Here is a 19776-nt window from a genome sequence, read left to right on the forward strand (position 1 = left end):
ACGGGCAACGAACAGGGTCTCTTCTTTTATTGAGGTGCTCAAGAAATTACAAGATACAACATTGTTTATATAGGGAGGCTAACTAGGGTTTATTTCTTTCTCCATAAGTTACAAGAAATAATATAAAACGGGCCACTAAAGTTGAGTGAGTGGCCAACCCATTCAACCCTTCTAGTCTTCAACTGCCCAACCCAAGACGGGCCGGGGCTACACCCGTATTAAACCCAACAAATCCTAGTTGCCACCATAACAAACTACAATGTTATCAACTTCCAATTTTTAAGTGAAGATGTTTTAGTGATAGAGAATCAAAAAATGTAGTCTCTAATCTAAGTAAATAACCATATACTCTGAATGTAGGTGCTTAACGATATGTTTGTGGTGAAGAGGAAAGGGCACGATGCATTAGTGGACAACAAAGGGGTTAGGCGATGCATTAGTGGATAACATAAGGGTTCGGCGATGCGTTAGTGATAACGCATCGCCGCTACCCTATGTTAGTAACATAACGCGTCGTCAACCCTACGTTATACCTAACAAGTCGCCGGCGATGTGAGTCGTTGACTTCGTTAACAAGAACACATCGTCTGGGCCGAAGAACACATCGCGGAGACGAGATAACAATAACACATGTGAGTCGTTGGACACGTGTCGTTATTCTATTTGTTTCGCTAATGCATCGTCGGTTTTCGCTATCATGTCGTCGGCGACGAGATAGCAAAGGGCTAAAATTGGAAAATTGAATTGTGAAGGATAAACATGGAAACAATAACTAAAAATGGGCTATTTTGAGAATTTTCTCGTTTAAATGTGTTACATCTAAGTGTGAACAATGCCTTTTTGAACAACACTGTATGTCTGCCTATATATGTCAAACTTGGAGTGATGTGATTAAATGATAACCCATTGGATGCAAATGCTTATGTTTCACTTGAAACTTGAAAGTGACAGTGACACCAATTAGCCTATTATGTACATAAAACCGTATAAATAAATAAATAAATACGCACATTGAGGTCCACTCGTAGAGAAACAAATCGTACATCCTAAAAAGACTCCTAACTTTACTTTTTCTTTTTACTTTTTTTTTTCACTTTTTAACATAATATAAATTGTATGCTAGTAATTTAGAAGATAAGAAAGGTGACATGTAGTCAAAGCGAAAGCAAAATATAGACCGAACTAACATGTTCTACATAGATTTATATAAATATAAACTTAAAGTTATCATTTTAATAAAATGAAAATAATGTAACTTCAAACTTGAAAGTGAGTGAATATGCCATTTGTCAAACTTTAAGTAGTGCAAGTACCATCATCAAACTTTGGAGACATCTTCAACGAAACTTCATACTCACCCATAAATAGTTAAAATCTTAAATTTGTCATCTACTCATTTTTGTTTTTTTCCCCTTTAAATATAAGATTACATGTTCACATGAAAATAAAGGTAAAAGGACAACAATATATGTCGCTAGCCATTTTCAAATAATAAAACTAAGAGGGTGTTTGACGTATCTTTTATTTTGTGGCTTATGCTTATATTTTTTCATAAATAGCTTATTCAAATAAGCTAAAAAATCATCTTTAAATAAGCTTCTTCAAATTAGTATATATAAACTAATAAGCTTAAGCTTAGAAAGCTAAACCAAACATCAAATTAAGCTTATTTTGTAAAAATAAAAAGCTATAAAAGTATAAGCTTTGTTATAAAAGGTAGGCAAACACCCCCTATGTTTTTAAAAATGCATTCATCAGGCCATGCTACTACCCATGTCCTATTATTAACACGACTAAGTAACTCTACAACATCAAACACAAAAAAAAAAAATTCAAAAGCATTAAGCACAAATATATAAAGACTTGTTAGTTCTCAAGACAATCTCAAGTTCGAAACCTGACTCAAATAAGATTTCCCTTAATAATGAGTTTCCTCCTCGTTAATATTCTTTGATAAGTCATGCTTGAAACGTCAAAATCATTATAAAATGTTGGCATTCGATCTAAGGGCATCTCCAATGGGTGTATTGGAATGCCACATGGAGTAGTTTTGAATTACAAACTTATGAGACAAAGCATTGTATGAGTGTGCCAGAATGTATACGTATTGGATTCACAAACTGATTCATCTATTTAAATATGGGCCCAACCACCACAACAACCACATTTATACATGTTTATATGTATATAATAATTCAATGCAATAATTCAATGGACCCTTTTTCAACCACATTTAGGTTCAACCGTTCAAGTATGTTTTTTAAAAATATTGTATGTTTTAAGTTTAATTTTAAAGTGTTGTTTTTTTAGTAATTATTTTTATTTATTTAATGATTTAATATATATGAAATATAAAATTATTAATTATGAAAGATATAGATTGATATAGTTTAAATAAAGGGAAAAGTAGGTGATGAGTTGGCGGTTTGAAATACAAACTAGGTAATAACTACTGGGGAAGAAATAAAGGTTTTTGTATGTTAGTTTAAAATATGATGTGACATGCTGAATTGGCGGTTTAAAACAGAAACTGATGTATAACATTGGAGATGCTCTAAGTTTCGAGGGTAGTGTCAACAAAAAGTTTAACAAAAACGTAGGGGTAAATATGTCATTCACAAAACTTTAAGGTAGCTTCCTAGATACTCATCATCCCATCCATTCACCCACCAAATAAAAAACCCATAAAGAAACCAGAAAACACAACCCACAAAAAACCCCCAAATTGGGGGTCTCAATTTTTTTCTTCTTCAACACGTTTCCTCCAATTCTCCCAAATTCACTCTCCGATCAACCAATTACTCCAATCCACCACTCAAATTCACTAAATTGATCGATTATCTAACAAACCCAGATCTCAATTTGGTTTAGTTTTGTCCTAACTATTTCAAATCCACTCTCCGATCACTCAATTGCTTCAATTCACCACTCAAATTCACTCAATTGATCGATAATATAACAAACCCAGATCCTAATTTGGTCTAATTATCCAACCCACTTTCCAATTCGGTCAATTCATCGATTATTTAGCAAACCCAGATACCAATTTGCTCTAATTCTCCAAACCCACTTTCAAATTCAATCAATTGATCGATTATTCAACAAACCCAGATCCCAATTTGGTCTAATTTTGATGGGTTCTGATTCAAAATCATCGGCGAAGTGTTTTCCACCTGGGTTCAGGTTTCACCCAACAGATGAAGAACTGGTTTTGTATTATCTGAAGAGAAAGATCTGCCGGAGACCGATTCAGATGGATATTATTGCCGAAGTTGATGTTTATAAGTGGGACCCAGAAGAGTTACCTGGTATGTTGTTGTTGTCGTCGTCGTCTAAAGTTTTGGTTTTTGTGATTATTTGGTGGTTTTGACTCTTGTTGTGTTTACGAGCCGGCCCAAGCTCGACTAGGCTCCAGTTTGGCTTGTTTTGACTTACGAGAGTTTGAGCTCGAGTTTGACTCGTTTCAAGCTTTTTTTTTAGCTCGGCTCGGGCTCGTCTAGTTTATTATTTATTGACTGTTATTTGTTATGGGTTTTTTTTTTATAAATTAAAATAAATATAAAATTATAATAAAAGGATCCAATTACAATAAAGAAGCAGTTAAGCAACAAGCGACCCTGCCACCCCTTTTGAATGACAAAACCGAACCTACTGAAAACAAAGTTATCGTTCTTCAGCGTCGTTGAGTTACTGTGCACGACCCGTTGAACTCTTTTGTTTATTGTGATGACCCGTTGAACTCTTTTGTTTATCGTGATAAGATCTTGTTGATTTAAGAGTTTAGTTGTATCAAGTTTTGGTTTTTGTGATTATTTGGTGGTTTTGGATCTTGTGTGGTGTAAACGAGCCAAGGCAGAGCTCGACTAGGCTCGAGTTTGACTTACAAGAGCTCGAGCTTGGCTTGGCTGGTTTCGAGTTTTTTTATAAAGCTCGGCTCGTTTATTATTTATCGACTGTTATCTGTTATTAGTTAAGGTTTGTTGATATTATGAAATGCTTTATTGATTGATTGTTTTAAAGTTTTGATTTTGTGATTATTTTGTGATGTATATGAGCAGAGCCCGAGCTTGACTTAGCGGTTTGGCTCGTTGACCAAAGCTCGAGCTCGGCTTGGTTGTAGCTTTTTTAATAGAGCTCAGGCTCGGCTCGTTTGTTATGTGTTTTGTGTTTTGTTTATTGTGATGGTTGTTTAGTTTAGTAGTTTACGATCTTGTTGATTGAAGAATTTGATTGTTTTACGTTTTGAATTTTGTGATTATTTGGTGGTTTTGACTCTTTTGTATCGTATACGAGCCAAGCTCAAGCTCAAGTAGGCTCTAGCTTGGCTTGTTTTGATTTACGAGAGCTCGAGCTTGAGCTTGGCTTGGTTGGGGCTTTTTTCTTAAAGCTCGAGCTCGGTTCGTTAACTTACTAGAGATTGAGCTTGGCTTGGTTAGAGCTTTTTTAATAAAGCTTGAACTCGACTCGTGAGTTGTTTTTTCAAGCTCGGCTTGTTTATTATTTATTGACGCCTTGACGGTTATTTGTTATGAGTTTTGTTTTTGTGTTGATTGTTTAGTTTAGGATTTTTTTTAAGTATTTAACAAAAGTCAGCAACTTTTTGGTACTTTTCAAGTCAAAATCGGTCAAAGTTCTAATCTTATTTCTTTATAATATACAGGGCTATCTAAGTTGAAAACCGGGGACCGACAATGGTTCTTTTTCAGCCCGAGAGATAGAAAATACCCGAACGGTGGAAGATCAAGTCGAGCCACAAGGAACGGTTACTGGAAAGCAACCGGTAAAGACCGAACCATCAAACGAAAATCATCATCAGTCGGGAATATAAAAACCCTCGTTTATTATCAAGGCCGTGCACCCTCGGGCCTAAGAACCGATTGGGTCATGCATGAGTACACCTTGGATGAAGAAGAACTCAAAAGATGCCCGAGTGCGCAAGAACACTACGTGTTGTCCAAAATATTTAAGAAAAGCGGGGCCGGGCCCAAGAATGGTGAGCAGTACGGTGCACCGTTTGTTGAAGAAGAATGGGATGTTGAAGCTTGTTTGGATGTTGATTCTCTTTTGGCCCAAAAGCCCATTTCGGACTCGTTAAATAAATTCGAAAATATAAATACCCAAGAAGAAGAAACGGGCTTTTCGGATGATATTGTCGCGCTTTTGCATAAAATTATTGACCAGCCCGAAGCTCTTCCTGAACCCGTAACCGAGGGTTCAACGAGTCATGTCGAGAAAGATTTTCTTGAAATTGATGATTTGATCGGTCCAGAAATGGGAACTTGTGACCCGGTTACTGATTTTAACTCGTTATCAGAGTTTGATTTTTACCATAATATGGACAATTTGGAGTTTGGGCCCGGGCCCGGTGGGCCCGAAAACGGTCACGGGTTTTTCGATGAACTTCCAGTAAGCTACGATCTATGGAACCACTGTGATCAAAACGTTAGCAGCATGACGAGCATGCAAACAGTTAACAAGCCCGTTTCCAACCCGTCATCAGGTACTGAATTTGTACCCGAGATTTCTAAACAGGACGTGTAAATGTGAAAACTGAAAAGATAATATATAAGTAACTTATAGCTCGATACTAGTAAGTTTTGTAGATCATTTAGTCCTTTACCATGCTATCGTTTCACTGTTTTTCTAACGTTATCGGGCTCATGATCAGATGGATAATGGGCCAATGGCAAGAGCTCTCGAGGCCAACTCGTGGAGTTCAAGACCAAGCTTTTTTAGCCCGTTTCATGAGCGGTATAATATCATTAGCTGATAATTTTTTTCCCGCGTTTTTTGTGGTTTTAATTTTTAGGTGTGGTAATCGAAGGAAATGTCGCCAAACCCGAATATTATCTAAATCAATGTCCCGAAAACACGGACAATAATAATCCGGATTCTCAGTTTTCATCTGCTTTATGGGCTTTTGTTGATTCAATACCAACCACTCCGGCTTCCGCCTCAGAAAGTAGTGCACTTGTGAACAGGGCGTTTAAGCGAATATCTAGCTTTAGCAAGGGTAGAAATGTAAATTTAGCTTCTTCCGCCTCGACCACGACAAGGTTAGGAAAACCGAGTTCATCAAGTAGGGGTATTGTGTTTTTTTCGGTTCTTGGTGTGCTGTTTGCTATATTATGGGTGTTTGTAGGATCGTCTATCGAATTGTTAAATAGATTCGTGTGGTTATAGTTAACGAGGGTGTAATTTATAATGTGTTAATATAAGTAAGATTTTGAATGTGTTTATAAATAGTTAAAAGTATTAGTTAAGTATAAAATTATGTTAATGTAATTATATAATTTTTTTTAGTAAAAGATCTAAATAATCTACAAATTTATTACCATTCTAGTTTATTTTTGATTTCCTATATTGTACCATTATCACTAGAAACAATGTGATTGATCTATTAAATTTTTGTATTTTATTTATATGTTTACGATCCGGTCAAAACGGTTATTAGTTTGGTTTTATCGGTCAAAACGGTTATTAGTTTGGTTTTATCGTTGGTTTTTCTTAAAAAAATCGTCGATAGGTTTATAAATATTCAAATTAGATTGGTTGTTTTGTATATGATTAACAAAAAACGACTTTCTAAAATTCATATTAAAACGGTATTATTTATAAAATTATTTGTAATTAATGTATATAGTCGGTTTATTAGGTTTATCTTTATCTTAAACGGGTTTGTAGTATTAGACCGATCAAATGTAGCTATATTGTCCGTTTTGTTTATAAGGAAAACATCACATGACAAACACATTGATTGCTCTCACTTAAGCATAATGTGGAGTTGTTCTATCATCCACAGGCAATCACCTCACCAATTCTTGTTTTGGGCGTATTGATTGTGTGTGAAATAAGAATTCTACAGTTAAACGCGTTTATGTGGAGAGCATACCAACAAATAATGATTTTTCATGAGATGGTCATGGACAAAACAAATAATGATTTTTCATGAGATGGTCATGGACAAAACAAACGATATTAGTCGGTATGTAATACTAGATTTCGAGTTTGTTAATGTAAAAAGAAATGATTCAAAACCAATTTTGAAGTACAAAAGATTTGTATCAGATTAAATGAAAAGTGTACTTATGTTTTCATGATCTAACTTGTAAACTTTTGTGTAGTTTTTCTTTCTTTTCTCCTTGTCATATTATACCTTATTTGGTTAGCATTTGACATAGTTATAATTCAGCCCAACAAGCTTTAACGGTATAATTAAATCATCGGTAACAGTTTGGTTCAATCGGTTCGGTTTCATTTTAACGCTTTGATTTTGGTTTAAAATCTTTAAAAAGGTTACTAACGGCTTGATTTACAATTTAGTCTAGAAAACGTATGGCAAGTTATCTTGACAATATTGCCCGCTTTGTTTGTGAGGAGCTAACTAAATTTTATTTTGTTTGTTTGTTTGAGAGAAGACATCCTATGCAGACACACCCGTCATTGATTGCTCCCACTCAAGCATTGACATACCGTCCATAGCCTCAAATAAATATCATCACCGGTTTTGGATGTATTAACTGTGGATGAGATGGAAATTCAATAATTAAACGTGCATGAGCAAGAGCAAGAGCAAGAGCAATCCGCTAACACTAACCCATAAAAAGTTTTCACCCTGCAAAATAAGGAAACAATCTTGTTAGCTACTTGTAAATAAAATAAATAATATTGGTTGGTATTAGATTTCGAATTTTAAGTTTCTTCGTGATGATGATTCAAAACTCATTATAAATAGCATTGCTTAATTGTTTGCCATTTGACATACCTATAAGTTATAAGCTTATTTCCAACCCAACAAACTAAACACTAAAATCAAATCGTTGGTACCGTTTTAGTTAACAATGATTAAAGACGTTACTAACAGGTTGATTTACGATTTAGTCTAGAACAATGAAATAAGACAGCTAAAAACTAATTCATTAGTTATTATTAAGAAGTATTCAAATAGATTTTTTTTATATGTATAAGGTAAATCTCATTGCAGGTTTCAAAACGACAACATTTAAAAGAAGTACAAGTATAAGAAGACAATAATGCGAAGAAGGTTTCTACCGTGTATTGATAATGTAGCCATAAGGAAAAAGTCTATATTTTGGTGTGTTATAAAGTGCTCTCTTCAGAGGTTGAGGATTCGAGTCCCCTTTGGTAGACATCAGTGTAGTATAACTAGTAATATATTAGATTGTTGTTAAGAAAATTGTTTGTGATGTTGCAAATGCTAAAATTGTAAGAATTGAGAATGTAGAATTATTAAGATGATCTATTACCATGTAAAACTGTTATTACTATATATATTTAACTAGGTTAAATGTTCAAAATAATATTCACACTCACATAACTCATATAAAAAACATATTTAAAGAACACTTTTATTAATTCCAAAAAAAATTATATATGAGCTAATAGGCTTTTATAGATTAGGTGTTCCAATATTTTGACTCGTTGCGGGCCTCAAACGGTTAAGTTAATGCATAAAAGTTTGAAAGTGAAAAAATAAACAAGGCTCAACAAGCCCTTTATGCCTTTGCATAGGGGTGTGCAAGAAACCGAAAAATCCAAACCAAAAAAAGTGAACCGAAACAAAACTGATGGTTTTGTTTTATGTTTTTTTGTAAAATCCGCACTAACGGTTCAGTTTTGGTTTTGCATATAAAACAAACCGAAAAAACCGAACCGAACCGAATTCCTAAATCTTTGTATTTTTATATATTAATTAATTTATACGAATTTAATAAATATGTAACTCCAACATTTTTTGTATCAAATGTATAACAGTCTATTATTTTATAATTAACAAAATTATTTATACCTAAATTCATTTTCTTTTACAAACTTTTTTCTAGCCTAAAATTTTCAAGCTTAAATGGCAAAAACTTAAACCGAACCGAAACCAAACACTTTCAAAAACTCCTAAACCCGAAGTTTTGATTTTCGGTTTGGTTTTAGCTAAAAATCGCACGGAACCACATCACGCATGACCCTAACTTTGACGCTCATGTAAAGATATTTATCGATATTAACTCGCTAGCAACTCGGCTCGTTTGCACCCAGGCCCTTAACTCTATCCGTTTAAAGATCAAACTTCAACTCTTGAATCTTCAACCTTCATCACCACCACCAACACAAACAATTAGCAGCAGATTTCATAACCAAAACAATGGCAACCAGTTCAAGAATCATTACCTTATCATTATCTTCAACCAATTCAAGAATCATAACTCAATCAATTACCCTTAAATTCTACCGACCCATTAACCTTTACCCACCAATTAGACCCATCACCACCACCGCCGCCGCCGCCGCTGCCGCCGTACCCATCTCCGACGAACCCACATTAGAATCCTCAAAACACTCACTCCTACTCGAACGTTTAAGACTCAAACACCTCAAAGACTCGATACCCACCAATACCCACAAGCCCAAACCCAAGAATTTACACCCAGAGACTCAAAAGATTCAAGCTTTTGACAAAAAGACTGAAAAAGACAAGATTTTTCTAGGGTTTGGTGAACTGGGGTTGAGTGATGAGGTGTTGGCGGCGTTAGAGGAGATGGGGATTAAGGAGCCGACGGAAATACAGGCGGTGGGGATACCGAAGGTTATCGAGGAGACGAGTGTTGTGTTGGGGTCGCATACGGGGTCCGGGAAGACGCTTGCTTATTTGTTGCCTCTTGTGCAGGTTTATATGTTTTAATATTTGCTTTGGCTCGGGCTCTGGTGTTTATATTAACTAGCTGAAATATGTTAACTAGTTGAAATGTTGAGCTCGAGCTCGAGCTTGGCTTGTTTGTATTAACGGGCTGAAATAAGTTAACTAGCTGAAATGTTGAGCTCGAGCTCGGCTTGTTTATATTAACGGGCGGAAATGTTGAGCTCGAGCTCGGTTTGTTTATATTAATGAGCTGAAATAAGTTAACTAGCTGAGATGTTGAGCTCGAGCTCGGCTTGTTTATATTAACGGGCGGAAATGTTGAGCTCTAGCTCGGTTTGTTTATATTAATGAGCTGAAATAAGTTAACTAGCTGAGATGTTGAGCTCGAGCTCGGCTTGTTTATATTAACAGGCGGAAATGTTGAGCTCTAGCTCGGTTTGTTTATATTAATGAGCTGAAATATGTTAACTAGCTGAAATGTTGAGCTCGAGCTCGGCTTGTTTATATTAACGGGCGGAAATGTTGAGCTCTAGCTCGGTTTGTTTATATTAATGAGCTGAAATATGTTAACTAGCTGAAATGTTGAGCTCGAGCTTGGCTTTAACTAGCTGAAATATGTTAACCTGAAATGTTGAGCTCGAGCTTGGCTTGTTTATGTTAACTGGTTGTAATGTTGAGCTCGAACTTATATGTTTTGACTATTTGTTTTGGCTCGGGCTCTGGTCCTTTATATTAATGAGCTGAATTGTTGAGCTTGAGCTTGGCTAGTTTATATTAACGGGCTGAAATATGTTAACTAGCTGAAATGTTGAGCTTGAGCTCGGCTTGTTTATATTAACGAGCTGGAATGTTGAGCTCAAGCGCAGTTTGTTTATATTAACGAGCTGGAATGTTGAGCTCGAGTTCGGGTTATTTATGTAAACGAGCTTATGTTGAGCTTGAGCTTGGCTTGTTTATATTAACGGGCTGAAATATGTTAACTAGTTGAAATGTTGAGCTTGAGCTCGGATCGTTTATATTAACGGGCTGAAATACGTTAACTAGCTGAAATGTTATAGAGCTTGGCTTGTTTATATTGACTAGCTAATATATGTTAACTAGCTGAAATGTTGTGTGCGAGCTTCGCTTGTTTATAACTTGTTGAAATGTTGAGCTCGAGCTTGGCTTGTTTACATTAGCTAGCTGAAATGTTGAGCTTGAGCATGGCTTGTTTATCTTGACTGGCTGAAAAGTTGAGTTCGAGCTGTTCTCGTTTACGTTAACTACCTGAAATATTGAGCCCGAGCTCGGCTCATAAAAACTTGTGCTAGGGTGTTTATCATTATGATTATTAAAATTTTGTTATTTCTACTTGTTGCCTCTTGTGCAGGTTTATTTAGTTTCTCTGGTTATGCATTTTGACAGTTTGTTTGTGATCGATTGCTTGTAATGAAATATAGTTTTTTTATGTGAAAAACTGTTTGTTAGTATTAGGGTTGTCAATATTAGGGGCTAGTTCGGGATTGGCTCGTTTAGGAACAGGCCTGGATCGGGTTATTTATGTTAATGAGCTGAAATGTTGAGCTCGAGCTTGGCTTGTTTGTGTTGAAGAGCTGAAAGTTTGAGCTTGAGTTCGGGTTGTTTATGTTAACTAGCTGAAATGTTGAGCTTGAGTTCCGGTTGTTTATGTTAACTAGCTGAAATGTTGAGCTCGGCTTGCTTACTAAAATTTGAGCTCGAGCTCGGCTTGTTAATATCAGTGAGCTGAAATGTCGAGCTCGAGACCGGCCCGTTTATGTTAACTAGCTGAAATGTTGAGCTCGAGCTCAGCTTGATAATATGTTAAAGAGCTGAAATGTTGAGCTCAAGCTTGGCTCATAAAAAATCGTGCTAGCTTGTTTATTTTTATGACTTTTAAAGATTTGTAATTTTTACACACTAATGAAAACTTATTTTGGCTTGCATTTGGGTCGTTTATATCAACAAACTGATATGTTGAGCTTGAGCTCGGCTTGTTTACATTAACGAGCTGAAATGCTGAGCTGGAGCTCAGCTCTTACAAACTTTTGCTACCTTGTTTATTTTTATGATTTTTTATATTTTGTAACTTTTACACATTGATAAAGACTTAATTTGGTTCGGGCTTGGATCGGGTGTAAACGAGCTGATTTTGAGTTAGCCACAGGCCCACAAGCTGTGAGCTTTTTGAACATCTCTATTTGTTATTGAGCTGACCGATAACTGATTTGGAGTTGAGTGTATGACAAACACTATTTATGATTCTTAAGATAAAATGTATAGTGACATAAGTTTGGAAGATGATTATTCGGTAATTATATGTCGACAGTAACCAATTATTAAAGGACCTTGGTTTACTTATATAATAGTTTAATACTTGAATACAATCACCACTAGGGGTGTGCGTGGTGCGGTTCGGTGCGGTTTTTGGCTAAAACCAAACCAAAACCAAAACTTCGGTTTTTGGAGTTTTTGAAACCATTTGGTTTCGGTTTTTCGGTTTTCGTTTGGTTTCGGTTCGGTTTTGGTTTATTCGGTTTTTGCCATTTGAGCTTAAAAAATTAGGCCGAAAAAAAAGTTGACAAAAATATTGCAATTAGGTATAAATAATTTTGTTAATTGTAAAATAATAGACTGTTATACATTTGATCAAAAATATTGCAGTTACATATATATTGAATTCTTATAAATTACTTAATATAAAATATAAAAAAACAAAAATTTAGGAGTTTGGTTCGGTTTGGTTTTTTCGGTTTTTATTACATGCAAAACCAAAACCGAACCATTAGTGCGGTTTTTACAAAAATATAAAACCAAACCTTCGGTTTTTGTTTCGGTTTGGATTTTTTGGTTTTTTCGGTTTCTTGCACACCTCTAATCACCACTTATTCTATTTTTCTTATTTAATTAGTTTTTTATTTAGTTATTAAGACAAGATGAAGCAATCAATGGCATGGTGATGAAGCCTAGACGTCCACGTGCAGTTGTCCTCTGCCCAACACGGGAGCTATGCGAACAGGTTAACAATAATAATAATATCATGATTTCATTGTTTCTATGAACGCCATGCGTATGTTTAATAATTATTATTCTTTAATAAATATTGCAGGTATTTGGTGTTGCAAAGGCTATTAGTCATCATGCTCGGTTTAGGTCAACCATGGTTAGTGGCGGTGGTCGTATAAGACCGCAAGAGGATGCCCTTAGTTCACCGATAGACATGGTGGTGGGGACACCTGGCAGGGTTCTTCAACATATTGAAGAAGGGAACTTGGTCTACGGTGATATCAGATATCTGGTAACCTATTTTCCATTATCTAATATGTATAAACTACAAGTTTGGTGCCGCTAAGCCGTCATTGGGCCACTTGGCGGCACCTTACTTGTCCATGCAATTTTTTTTTCGTTTTGGTACCGTAACAAACATAATGGAAGTTGACCGAACGATAATTTTGTTTTTTCTTTTGTTTGTTTTAATTCTGATATCAAAACGAACGTGACGAATCCGACCCAATTCGCATAGACTCAACGTCTCAACGTCCGGGACTGACAACGCTCGGTTTTACCAACGCCGAGTTTATCGGATGGCACCACCCCACTGGTCCACTCTGTTTATATATATATATATATATTCCTTTTTAGCTCTGGTACCTAACAAACGTAATCGAAACCGACCAAATTTGTGTCCAGTTATCGGCTCAATGCTCGGGACTAACAACGTTATGGTTTTACCACCGCCCAGGTTTACTGACGAAACAAAATTCGTTTAAAATAATTTATTTTTTAAATGTTAATTTGACGAATATATATATTTTTTTACGCTAGGATTTTGCCAATAGTGTCTATATTATAAAGAACATAAACGATACTAACCGAATTCATGTCAACTCACCGACGTAACGCTCAGGGTTTTTTACCAACACCCAGGTTTCAACGTCGAGGTTTTATTAATTGGCCGGGGAGATGAAAATCTAGTTACTTATAAATGGTTTAATTTTAGTTACGTATCCGTTTATAGTTCACAGTATTTTAATATGATTGTATTTCTTATGTTATTAGGTATTGGATGAGGCAGACACAATGTTTGATCGCGGGTTTGGACCAGACATCCGCAAGTTTCTCGCTCCATTGAAAAACCGGGCCCAAAAACCTGACGGTCTTGGTTTTCAAACCGTCTTGGTGACTGCAACAATGACAAATGTATGCTACTTACCTTTTTTTGTTTATCATAATGTCATATTTATTAAAAGTTTGATGATTTGATGCAGGCCGTACAAAAGTTAGTTGATGAAGAGTTTCAAGGAATCGAACATCTTCGCACATCGACTCTTCATAAAAAGGTTGCTTCCGCTCGCCATGATTTTATCAAACTTTCGGGTTCAGAAAACAAGTTGGAAGCTTTACTACAGGTTCATTTTTTCTTTTCTTTTCTTTTATTGGAACATACAAGTTTCAATGCATAATGTACACACCGTCGATCAGGATTTAGAAATTTTGGTTTTTATAGGTTCTTGAGCGGAGTTTAGCAAAGGGGAACCGAGTGATGGTGTTTTGTAACACATTGAATTCTAGTCGTGCAGTGGACCATTCTCTAAGTGAAAACCAACTCGCAACAGTTAACTATCATGGTGAGGTGCCTGCGGTTGAAAGGTGAGTTGAAATGTCTAAAGTACCCTTCCGTCATTTATATATTATTTTCTAAAGCGTAGCTCATTTATAAAATATATAAACCAGGGTAGAAAATCTCAAAAAATTCAAAAGTGATGACGGGGATTGCCCGACACTCGTTTGTACTGACCTGGCAGCTCGGGGACTGGACTTGGATGTAGATCATGTTATTATGTTTGATTTCCCATTGAACTCTGTATCTTTTTGTGGTATTCTCTTAAGTTCATCATAATTATTTTATAGTTTTATAAATAGTAATATTTGTTTTATGTGTTTTCTAGATTGACTATCTTCATCGAACCGGAAGGACTGCTCGTATGGGTGCAAAAGGCTATTTTTATTCTTTTAAAGAAAAATAAAAAAAATTATAAAAAAAACGCGAAAATAAAAAAAGTAAAAATACCAAAAAATTTTATTTTTCATCCCGGTTTAATAAAAAAAATCGTTTTAGCAAAATTATACATATATGTATAATACGTATTTTTTAATTTTATACAAGTTATTCTTTATACACATATGTACAACTAAGATAAGTGATAATGTACATATATGTACATTATGTAAATCAAGATTAAATAAAAATATACATATGTGTATAATTAGGTGTGTTTTTTATTGTTTTTTTTTACGAAACCGAGATGAAAAATAAATTTTTTTGGTTTTTTTTAAAAATTTTTGGTTTTTTTTATTAGTTTTTTTAAATGGTTTTTTTTGTGGATTAAAATGGTTCTCAAAGTTCTCAATTTCAAAAAGTTTATCCTCACTCTGGGTGTGTGTGTCTCTATATATATATATATATATTCTTATTATTAATATTATTATTAATATTATTATAATTAGTAGTAGTTTTTATATAGCTGTTAAACTTTGATTTCCTTTATTTTGCTTCATACACATGTACTTAGAGCCGAGGGTCTCTCTGGAAGCCACCTCTTTATTCCTTTGGATAGAGGTACAGTGTGCCTACATCCCACCCTCCCCAGACCCTACTTATAGCTTTGCTGTCGGTGGGATTTTACTGGGTATGATTGATTGATTGATTGATATGTTACAGTTCTTTTATCTTCATGATTTTTTGTTATTTATTTTCAGGAAAAGTAACGAGTCTAGTTACTAAAAAGGACTTAGCGTTAGCAACCAGTGTCGAGGAAGCCATGAGGAAAAACGAAAGCTTAGAGTCACTGAGCATAAATAATGTTCATAAAGACAGTAGCAGGCCAAAACTATATCGGTCAAAGCCGGTCAAAGTCAAAGCATCCGATCAAAAAAACAACAAACCTACGTGGGCTGCCAAATCACCCACCAAAGGAAGCTCATCGGGGCCCACCAGATCCAGCAAAGCAGTTAGCTTTTCCAAATCACCAACGAAAAGAAGCTCATCCGGGCCCAAATCCGGTAAAGTAGTTGACTTTTCAAAGTCTAAGAAGTCAACCGCTAGCGGGTCTACCAAGCCGTCGAAGTTTTCAAAACCAAGTAGCCCGAAACGCCCCGTAGTGAAAATCGGCGGGAAAAGTCAAAGTCGGACGGTTAGTCAATCGGGTTTTCAGAAATCTTCCTCGAAGCTAATTGTTGTGGGGTTTAGGGGTCGTAGCTCTACATCGGATCAAACAAGGGCTAGTTGAGTGGTCACCTAGTAAGTTTTTTCAAGAGTTATTTAGATATTTGGACGCAATATTAATCAGGCCTGTAAATGAACCAAACGTTCATTGAACCATTTTGTGGGAAGTTCGTTGATATAATATATGAATGTGCGTGACCAAAAATATATTTGTTGATTTAGTAAACTAACAAACATGAACATATGTCATTATCTTTTTACGTTCGTGTACGTTCATTTATATTTATAAGTCTGCTTTTGTTTTAAGTTTTTTCATTTACTTTCATATTATAAAATACTCATTTGAATTTTTCGGGCTCATTTTAATTTTATGTCATTTGGTTTTAGCTATGTTAGTTCATCTATGTCCATTCGGTTACGTTCGTTAATCTTTTATTTTTACCGTTAACGAGCGAACATAAACGAATATGAACACATTCATTTTCTAAACTAGTGACACGAACTAGAAAGCCTTGTTCATTTGTTCAGTTAAAGTTAAGCAAACGAACTTGAACATGCTCCGTTAGTCTTCTTCATTCAGTCGTTTGCATTCTTAAAATTAAAAAAAAATTAAACGTTAATAGCGCACGCATATACACCCTTAAAAGTTAAAACCGCAAATTTCGTTTTATAAACTAACATTTTTCAACACAAATTACACAATAACAAATAAAAATTTTAAACCATTTTATTAAATATTTTCATCTTCTATTTCCAGGTAAGAGCAAGAAGCCTTGGTTTAGGTGGAACAACATTTCCTTCAGCATCATAAATTATAACCCCCGAAAAATCCGGTAGTTGACACTTTCCGCCCATAAGTATATTCTTTTGCCAAACCGACTCTTTTTTCTCTTCTTCGTCGTCTTCATCATCGTCGCTTTGAAACACATGATTCATGCCTCCGTGGTTGAGTTCTATAACTGGTTCTTCATAATCGTAACTATAACAAGCTTTTAAACTATGAACCCATTTTCGGGAGTGGCCTGCACACATGAACAATGCGAATGCGCACAAGAAAACCGAGCCAATGGCTAGGCTTAGGTGTGATGCACCGGGTAGAAGGTGGGTCGGTAGCGGTCGAGCCATTGGTTCTTGTTTTGTTTTGTTATGGTTTATGTGGTTTTGGTGTTTAAGATTTTGCATGGGTTATATGTTTTATAGTGTGATATATTGTGGGGTGGTTAAGGGTTTTGTTATGTGTTTAGGTGGACTTAATATAAAGTGTTATGGTTTAAGTTTTTGTGGGTTTGGTGGTTTGGCTTCAAGACATTAATATAATATATTTAAGATAAAAAAGTGTTAGTATATGTATGTATAGTTAATTATATATTATATATACTCCTATTTAACAGTTAATTATTTTTTGGGTTTTCGAATTCGGTTCTGCGCTTGCCGGAATGGAAAAATGGCCTAAATCGATAACCAAAGAATAGTTTTTTTGTAAACCGAAATTTAAGGTTAAGTTATCGTGATGGCTTATTCCAAGACCGCACCGAAATTTAGATCGAAATTAATTAGAACTGTAGTCATGCAGTTGTTTATAATGTTGTTGAATGTGAGGGTGCATACGAGCTGAGCTCGAGCTAAGCTTTTGAGTTATTTATCAAGTTCGGATTGGGCTGACTTGTTTTTAATTTGTTAATTATTTTATATACATTTTTACTTGTTTTTATATATTTTGAGAAAAAACCACAAGAAGTCAAAGCTTAGCTCAAGCTCCCATGCATTACCTTAAACAAGCCAAAGCTTGGCTCGTGGTTAGTTGTGTAGCGTAAACTAATACATAGAAGTCTAAAAGAGTTGAATCAAAAAAAATACAGTAGGCTCGACGAGCCTAAATGATCTCATACTGTCATACAAGGCTCGAGTGAGGGATTTTAACAATTAAATGAGATTTATCCGTGGGTATGGCTTGGCTCGTTCAAGCCTTTTATCGGTCCGATCCAAGTAGCTTACGAGCGATTTGACTTGTTTGCACCTCCATTATGGCCCAAACTTATTATGTAGACTTTAGGCCCAAATTCAATTTAAATAACTAGTTAACAACTACTCTGTTGGTTTAATGTCCTTAGACATTATTCTTTAGTCTTGTATGGTTATTATGTGTGCATTTATCAAGGTTTAGGAGTTTGTGTTCTATAAGTGATTTATTTAAAATAATATTAATATATTATCTATAAACTTGGGAGTCAAAGGTGATACTTAAGGATATCAAATGAGTAGAGTATGGGACAAAGTTGACTTTATATGATCCTAAAATTGTTGTAAAGATTGAGTTGTTCAAGATATGTTGCTTAGAAGTGTTGTTATTGATCCAAAAAGTGAGGTATTTGGATCCCAAGGGATCTAAACCTTATTTATTGAACAACATAGAACTTTAAGATTGACAATTGATGAGTCAAACTTAAGTGAAGAAGGGTTGACTTCTCACTTTTCTTTGTTAATTGGGTATCAATTGAACCTTAGAGCATATGTAATGGAAGGCTAACGATGTTCGTGGACGGATGTGGATGCAAAGTGAAGGCGATAGACGAGTTTTTGCAAGGTAAAAAGTAAATGGCTACGGATGCAAAGATATAACTCGTTGAGGGCTTGATAAATCTACTCTTAAGATATGATCATGTTATCATAAAGATATGGAGTCAGTATTTTGACACTTAAAAACCATTAGAATTGTACCTTTACCAGGAAAATGAGAATATTTAACGTATACGTAAATTTTGATACGTTGAAGGTTCGTTGGAATTGAAATTAAATGTACTGAAGATAAATAACACGATGCTAAAGATTACATATTTAACATACATAACTTTTATGGGCTCATAAGTAATGGATGAAAACGTACCGATCTGATCATATGAAGCCCCAATTTTATTCTCGAAGAATTTCTTCAATTTAAACAACTTTCCATTTATTTTGTTTTTAATTTACTTGTTTATTTCAAGGGACAATTTCATATATACCCTTACAAATATTAAAAATATCATAAATACCCATGCAAAACTAAAAATATCATATATGCCATTGCAAAGTTATTAATATATCATATATACACCCATTTCATTAAGATAATTTAAAAAATGACCATATTACTCTAGTTTGATTAGATGCGATAAAAAGTTTTGTAATACAGACCATTCGATGTGATAAATCTTTGAATGGTATGCAATTTTGAAGAAGTGACGAGAGACGATTTGGTTGTCGTAAAAGATGATAAAAGTCAATTAAAATTAAAATAATAACATATGGTTTAAACACATTACGTAATGGAAAGGGGTGGAATGATCTATTCGTTAAAAATGAGCATATATAAAAGTAAATTTTTTTGAAAAATAACGATAAAATGCTCATTTATTAAATTACTATTAATGAATAGGGTTATATATGATACTTTAATTGTTTTATAAGGACATATATGATATTTTAGTTACTTTGTAAGGAAGAGCATATATCATATTTCAAGTTTTGGTTGGGTATATATGATATTTATTTAGTTTGTAAGGGTATATATGAAATTAATCCTTATTTCAATGTTTTAAAAACCGGTACGTATCGGTCGGTTGAACCCGGATATACCAGATTTTCGTAAGGCAACCGGTAGTTAGAGCCCGATATTTTTGGGCAGTTTGCTAGAACATCGTGCTGCCGGATTTTTTAAAAATATCGGTTTTAATTCCGAGAGATTTTTGATATTTTTGCGGATTGTTGATGCCAATTTGATCATATAAAAAGAGGAAAATATAAAACATAAAACACTTGTATGTGCACAACAATAAGATTCATGAACAAGTCTATGAATCAAGTCAACAAGTTTAGCCAATATAACACCAAATGAGAACTCATAGGATCATGGTAATACCAC

The 19776-nt window shown here is 34.8% G+C and overlaps 3 protein-coding genes across 3 annotated transcripts; 2 read left to right on the forward strand and 1 right to left on the reverse strand.

Annotated features, from left to right (window-relative positions):
* Window positions 1-2710: 2710 nt before the first annotated feature.
* On the forward strand, window positions 2711-6186 carry LOC143573850 (NAC domain-containing protein 17-like). The gene is made up of 3 exons (XM_077058629.1): window positions 2711-3308; window positions 4661-5500; window positions 5810-6186. The coding sequence occupies exons 1-3, from the start codon at window positions 3134-3136 to the stop codon at window positions 6181-6183; spliced, it is 1389 nt and encodes a 462-aa protein (XP_076914744.1). The 5' UTR covers window positions 2711-3133; the 3' UTR covers window positions 6184-6186.
* Window positions 6187-9129: 2943 nt separating this feature from the next.
* LOC143573851 (DEAD-box ATP-dependent RNA helicase 39-like) lies at window positions 9130-17184 on the forward strand. The gene is made up of 10 exons (XM_077058630.1): window positions 9130-9679; window positions 12573-12668; window positions 12759-12947; window positions 13709-13849; window positions 13918-14058; window positions 14157-14299; window positions 14384-14513; window positions 14599-14647; window positions 15410-15950; window positions 16633-17184. Exons 1-9 carry the CDS (start codon window positions 9158-9160, stop codon window positions 15937-15939), a joined length of 1941 nt encoding a protein of 646 aa, XP_076914745.1. The 5' UTR covers window positions 9130-9157; the 3' UTR covers window positions 15940-15950; window positions 16633-17184.
* LOC143573856 (uncharacterized) lies at window positions 16623-17000 on the reverse strand. The gene has a single exon (XM_077058634.1). It carries the CDS (start codon window positions 16998-17000, stop codon window positions 16623-16625), a length of 378 nt encoding a protein of 125 aa, XP_076914749.1.
* Window positions 17185-19776: the final 2592 nt, after the last annotated feature.

Source organism: Bidens hawaiensis, unplaced genomic scaffold (assembly GCF_021521415.1).
Source record: "Bidens hawaiensis isolate Kalapana, Puna unplaced genomic scaffold, B.hawaiensis_p1.1 tig00026657_1, whole genome shotgun sequence".
Taxonomy (NCBI): Eukaryota; Viridiplantae; Streptophyta; class Magnoliopsida; order Asterales; family Asteraceae; genus Bidens; species Bidens hawaiensis.